The 6,814-nt window shown below is 43.7% G+C and overlaps 1 protein-coding gene across 1 annotated transcript in view; it reads right to left on the bottom strand.

Annotated features, from left to right (window-relative positions):
• LOC112076896 (mucin-5AC-like) overlaps positions 1 to 6,814 on the bottom strand; it is a 24,716-nt gene that overhangs the window by 4,376 nt on the left and 13,526 nt on the right. Inside the window, exons 7-9 of the mRNA XM_024143538.2 lie at positions 5,415 to 5,539; positions 4,992 to 5,061; positions 270 to 407 (exon numbers count right to left, since the gene is read on the bottom strand). Coding sequence (XP_023999306.2) covers positions 270 to 407; positions 4,992 to 5,061; positions 5,415 to 5,539 — 333 coding nt within the window. The remainder of the gene's footprint in view (positions 1 to 269; positions 408 to 4,991; positions 5,062 to 5,414; positions 5,540 to 6,814) is intronic.

Raw genomic sequence — 6,814 nt, 5'->3', positions numbered from 1 at the left:
CCAATTGGTGCATCGCCCCACCGGACCTCCCGGTCGCGGCCGGCTGCGACATAGAGCCTGGGCGGCGAACCCAGAGTCCTCTGGTGGCAGCAGCTAGCCTGCGATGCAGTGCCCTAGACCACCCCGGAGGCCGGGAGGCTACATTAACAATAGTTTGATAACAAATCATCTTTTATAATAATAATGCATGAGATTTATATAGCGCTTTTCAAAGACCCAAAGACGCTCATCTTTCCACAAAGACGTTAAATGAACAAAGAGAAACATACCCTGTGTTTTGTCTTTGTGTGAACTGCTAGCTACGATGTAGACCTGCATTATAGGTGTTAGCTGCACCTCTAGACGGAGCCCATAAGAGGTATGCACAACGATGTAGAACGTAGAGGGCTGAAAGATTCTTACATCCGCTGTGGAAAATATACACAAGTTCAGGTCACAATCTGGTTTACCATTAACTTTTAGCTCCCACTTGTGGGATGCTTGTGGTGTTCCATGATCCTTACTTGATCCCAAGATGGCGTAGACGTCCTTTGTCCTCGTCGTGTCCCGTGTATATATATTTTTTTCTTCGCTTTTCTTTCTTATAAAAACTCAACTTCAAAACACTCTCCTGCAACCCCTTTCACCAAATGTGGTGCGAATCTGTTTGTTTCTTTTAAAAGTTTTAAAAGTATTAGTCACCTCAAATCTGAAATCCACAACAGAAGCTAGCCAGAAGTTAGCCAGTTCACTAGCTAACGTTAGTATTCAGATAACTAGCGGTCATCAGCTATCCTATCCTTTAGCTCGGAAAGCTATCGACAGTTTTGTACAACGCGACTCAGACCAGAACATACCGGACCTATTTTCTCTCCATATCCCCTGATTCCTACTGCAAGCTCTGGACATTTACACCTGGATCTTGCAGCTAGCTAGCTGCTATCCGAGTGAATATTGGCTAACATTGGTCCTGGAGCAAACACCAATTTACCCGGAGCTAGCCAGCTGAAGAGCTCCATCAGCCACTCCTGGGCTACAATCACCTAGCCGGACCCGTTTTACTGCCGATGCGGAGCCTCACGACAGGACTACCAACATTATCTGCCCGAGGGAGTTATCCAACTGGCTCCTCCGTCACAACGTAACCTGAACGCCCATCTGCGGTGTGTGTGGCCCATTAGTCGTTAGCTGTCTTGAGCATATCGGCTGCTAGCTGAAAAGGTTATTCGAACAGTTTTCCTGGGCCACTATAACTATTTTGCCAATTGGATTGGTCCCCTCTACCACATGGAAACCCACTAATCTACCGACGGAAACGCACGAGGTGGCTAAAAACAGACCTCCGTCTTCTACTAGCTTGCTACCCATGGCTCGGGTAGCTGTCTGAATCGCCGTGACCCCAACCAACCTCACTACTCACTGGACCCTTATGATCACTCGGCTAAGCATGACTCTCCTTAATGTCAATATGCCTTGTCCATTGCTGTTCTGGTTAGTGTTTATTGGCTTATTTCACTGTAGAGCCTCTAGCCCTGCTCAATATACCTTATCCAACCCTTCAGTTCCACCACCCACATATGCGATGACATCACCTGGTTTCAATGATGTTTCTAGATACAATATTTCTCTCATCATCACTCAATGCCTAGGTTTACCTCCACTGTATTCACATCCTACCATACCTCTGTCTGTACATTATACCTTGAATCTATTTTATCGCCCCCAGAAACCTGCTCCTTTTACTCTCTGTTCCGGACGTCCTAGACGACCAACTCTCATAGCCTTTAGCCGTACCCTTATCCTACTCCTCCTCTGTTCCTCTGGCGATGTAGAGGTTAATCCAGGCCCTGCAGTGCCTAGCTCCACTCCTATTCCCCAGTCACTCTCTTTTGTTGACTTCTGTAACCGTAATAGCCTTGGTTTTTTGCATGTTACATTAGAAGCTTTGTTTTATTTGTTTTATTTTGTTGTTTTTTATTTTTTATTTGTTTTGTGTTTATTCACGTGCTTTTAGCACACTTTTAGCAACCCAGATGTCCTAGCCGTGTCTGAATCCTGGCTTTAGGAAAGACCACAATAAAACTTCAAGCAAAAACTCTGAAATCTTCCATCCGTACTACAACATTTTTCAGAACAAGATAGACGACCCAAAGGGGCGGTGTTTGCACATCTACGTCAGAGATAGTCTTGCAGAGTTCTGTCCTACTATCCAGGTCTGTACCCAAACAATTTGAACTTCTACTTTTAAAAATCCACCTCTCTAAAAACAAGTCTCTCACCGTTGCCGCCTGCTATAGACCACCATCTGCCCCCAGCTGTGCTCTGGACACCATATGTGAACTGATTGCCCCCCCCATCTATCTTCAGAGCTCGTGCTGCTAGGCGACCTAAACTTGGACTCCCCAGCCATCCTACAATCTAAGCTTGATGCCCTCAATCTCACACAAATTATCAATTAACCTACCAGGTACCACCCCAAATCCGTAAACACGGGCACGCTCATAGATATCATCCTAACCAACTTGCCCTCTAAATACACCTCTGCCGTTTTCAACCAAGATCTCAGCAATCACTGCCTCATTGCCTGTATCCGTAATGGGTCAGCGGTCAAACGACCTCCACTCATCACTGTCAAACGCTCCCTGAAACACTTCAGCGAGCAGGCCTTTCTAATCAACCTGGCCCGGGTATCCTGGAAGGATATTGACCTCATCCCGTCAGTAGAGGATGCCTGGTTATTCTTTAAAAAATGCCTTCCTCACCATTTTAAATAAGCATGCCCCATTCAAGAAATTTAGAACTAGGAACAGATATAGCCCTTGGTTCTCTCCAGACCTGACTGCCCTTAACCAGCACAAAAAGATTCTGTGGCGTTCTGCATTAGCATTGAATAGCCCCCGTGATATGCAACTTTTCAGGGGAGTTAGAAACCAATATACACAGGCAATTAGAAAAGCCAAGGCTAGCTTTTTCAAGCAGACATTTGCTTCCTGCAATACTCAAAAAAAATTAAAAATTTAAAAATTTAAAAAAAAGTTCTGGGTCAATGTAAAGTCCATGGAGAATAAGAGCACCTCCTCCCAGCTGCCCACTGCACTGAGGATAGGAAACTCTGTCACCACCGATAAATCCACTATAATTGAGAATTTCAATAAGCATTTTTCTATGGCTGGCCATGCTTTCCACCTGGCTACCCCTACCCCCGCGCAACTGCCCGAAACCCTCCACAGCAACCCGCCCAAGCCTTCCCCATTGTTGCAAACCCTATTACTAGCCTGTTCAACCTCTCTTTCGTGTCGTCTGAGATTCCCAAAGATTGAAAAGCAGCTGCGGTCATCCCCCTCTTCAAAGGGGGGGACACTCTTGACCCAAACTGCTACAGACCTATATCTATCCTACCCTGCCTTTCTTAGGTCTTCGAAAGCCAAGGTAACAAACAGATTACCGACCATTTCGAATCCCACCGTACCTTCTCCACTATGCAATCTGGTTTCAGAGCTGGTCATGGGTGCACCTCATTCACGCTCAAGGTCCTAAACGATATCTTAACCGCCATCAATAAGAAACAATACTGTGCAGCCGTATTTATTGACCTGGCCAAGGCTTTCGACTCTGTCAATCACCACATCCTCATCAGCAGACTCAACAGCCTCGGTTTCTCTAATGATTGCCTCGCATGGTTCACCAACTACTTTTCCGATAGAGTTCAGTATGTCAAATCGGAGGGCCTGTTGTCTGGGCTCTGGCAGTCTCTATGGGGGTGCCACAGGGTTCAATTCTTGGGCCAAACTCTTTTCTCTGTAATACATCAATGATTTCGTCTTGCTGCTGGTGAGTCTCTGATCCACCTCTACGCAGACGACACCATTCTGTATACTTTCTGGCCTCCTTCTTTGGACACTGTGTTAATACCCTCAGACGAGCTTCAATGCCATACAACTATCCTTCCATAGCCTTCAACTGCTCTTAAATACAAGTAAAACTAAATGCATGCTCTTCAAGCAATCGGGCTGCCTACACCTGCCCGCCCGCCAGCATCACTACTTTGGATGTTCTGACTTAGAATATGTGGCACAACTACAAATACCTAGGTGTCTGGTTAGACTGATAAACTCTCCTTCCAGACTCACATCAACATCTCCAATCCAAAGTTAAATCTAGAATTGGATTCCTATTTCGCAACAAAGCATCCTTCACTCATGCTGCCAAACATACCCTCGTAAAACTGACCATCCTACCGATCCTCGACTTTGGTGATGCCATTTACAAAATAGCCTACAACACCCTACTCAACAAATTGGATGCAGTCTATCACAGTGCCATCCGTTTTGTCACCAAAGCCCCATATACTACCCACCACTGCGACCTGTTGGCTGGCCCTCGCTTCATATTCGTCGCCAAACCCACTGGTTCCAGGTCATCTACAAGACCCTGCTAGGTAAAGTCCCGCCTTATCTCAGCTCACTGGTCACCATAGCAGCACCTACCTGTAGCACGCGCTCCAGCAGATGTATTTCACTGGTCACCCCCAATTCCAGGTCCTCTCTTTGTAAGTCACCTTGATTTAGCACATGTGTCTTTTATCAGTTGGTTAAAATATTTAGCAAATTCCATGACATCCAGGGCTTTGGCCACCTCTACTTCCAGTTCTCTGCTGCCAGTGAACGACTGGAACGAACTACAAAAATCTCTGAAACTGAAAAACACTTATCTCCCTCACCAGCGTTAAGCACCAGCTGTCAGAGCAGCTCACAGATCACTGCACCTGTACATAGCCCATCTATAAATAGCCCAAACAACTACCTCATCCCCTACGGTAAAATAAATAAATAAATAAACATGCTGCTAAACAAGGAAAGAAAGACGAAAAAAAGAGACAACTTCTGGTACAGTACGTACTGCATGGGAAGGGTTTCAAACATACGTTCATACTGATTAATGACTACAAACAATTAGACAGATATCACATTTCTGTATCCCTTTTCTCAAGCAGCCATCAATCAGTCACTCACCCATGAAAAGCGGCAACTGAGAAAACATCTTGTTGACAAAGACCCTTCCACTGGCCTCAATGACGATCATCTGCAAGTGATCAAATTACAATTTGAATAAATGAGACTCCCCTGGTGATAAGGAGTGTGGAACAGGGTTGGAGTCAATTCCAGTCAATTCAGAAAGTTAACCTAATTATTCCAAATGTTCCTCACTGAAAAACAATGAAGAGCATTGGAATTGGAGTTCAGTGGACTGCCTGAATTGACTGGAATTTAAATGTAATTTACTCCAACCCTGAAGTGATGATATGAGTCACTGGTAGCAGCAGAAGTCTCAACATTGAGCTTTTTTCCCCTGAACATACACAACATGGTTTGATGTTGATATATTTTAATACGATACTATCATGTGGGTGTGTCACTGCAGAAAGGCTAACTTACCATGGACTCTGGAGTCACCAGGGTTACAGATCTTAGGCAGGTCTCAATGTCCGTCTTCCCACATTTCACTATGTCACCCAGGACTGTGAAAGCAGTCTCGTTGGTTTGCTGGGGACAGTTGGTACAAGGTATGACAGTAAAGTTAAGGTATGACAGTTAGGTTATGGTATGATAGTAAAGTCAAGGTATGATAGTAAAGTTATGGTATGACAGTAAGGTTAAGGGAACACATATTTTGTAACACACTACTTACTACTTGTCTACTTTCGGTTCTAGGGAACTACAGTTCCTTCAGGAAGTATTCACACCCCTTGACTTATTGCACATGTTGTTGTGTTACAGCCTGACTTTTAAATCGATTAAATATTTTTTTCACACAATACCCAATAATGACAAAGTGAAAACATGTTTTTAGAAACGTTTGATAATTTATTGAAAATGAAATACAGAAATAACTTATTTACATTAGTATTCACACCCCTGAGTCAATACATGTTAGAATCACCTTTGGCAGCGATTACAGCTGTGAGTCTTTCTGGGTAAGTTTCGAAGAGCTTTGCACAGCTGGAATGTAAAATATTAGCAATTTGCAATTATTTGCAATTTTCTTACATTCTTCAAGCTCTGTCAAGTTGGATGTTTCCTCTAGGATTGTTCCTGTGCTTTGCTCCATTCTGTTTACCTTTTATCCTGAAAAACTCCCCAGTCCTTAACGATTACAAGCATAGCCATAACATGATGCAGTCACCACTATGCAAGAAAATATGGAGAGTGGTACTCAGTAATGTGTTGTATTGGATTTGCCCCAAACATGTATTCAGAACAAAAAGTCAATTGCTTTGCCACATTTTTTGCAGTAATACTTTAGTGCCTTGTTGCAAACAGGATGCATGTTTTGGAATATTTTTATTCTGTACAGGATTCCTTCTTTTCACTTGTCAATTAGGTTAGTATTGTGGAGTAACTACAATGTTGTTGATCCATCCTCAGTTTTCTCCTATCACAGCCATTAAACTCTGTAACTGTTTCAAAGTAACCTTTTGTCACGTCCTGACCATAGTTCTTATGTGTGTTGCTTGTTTTAGTGTTGGTCAGGACGTGAGCTGGGTGGGCATTCTTTGTTGTGTGTCTAGTTTGTCTGTTTCTGTGTTCAGCCTAATATGGTTCTCAATCAGAGGCAGCTGTCAATCGTTGTCCCTGATTGAGAATCATATATAGGTGGCTTGTTTTGTGTTGGGGATTGTGGGTGGTTGTCTTCTGTCTTTGTTTTCTGCACCAGATAGGACTGTTTCGGTTTTCACATTTGTTATTTTGTATTTTGTATAGTATTCACGTTATTGTCTCTTCTTTATTAAATCATGTTGAACACTAGCCGAACACTAACCACCCACCAACCACCC

The sequence above is a fragment of the Salvelinus sp. IW2-2015 genome, unplaced genomic scaffold (assembly GCF_002910315.2).
Source record: "Salvelinus sp. IW2-2015 unplaced genomic scaffold, ASM291031v2 Un_scaffold4111, whole genome shotgun sequence".
Classification (NCBI taxonomy): domain Eukaryota; kingdom Metazoa; phylum Chordata; class Actinopteri; order Salmoniformes; family Salmonidae; genus Salvelinus; species Salvelinus sp. IW2-2015.
This window is presented reverse-complemented; position numbering and strand designations above follow the sequence as displayed.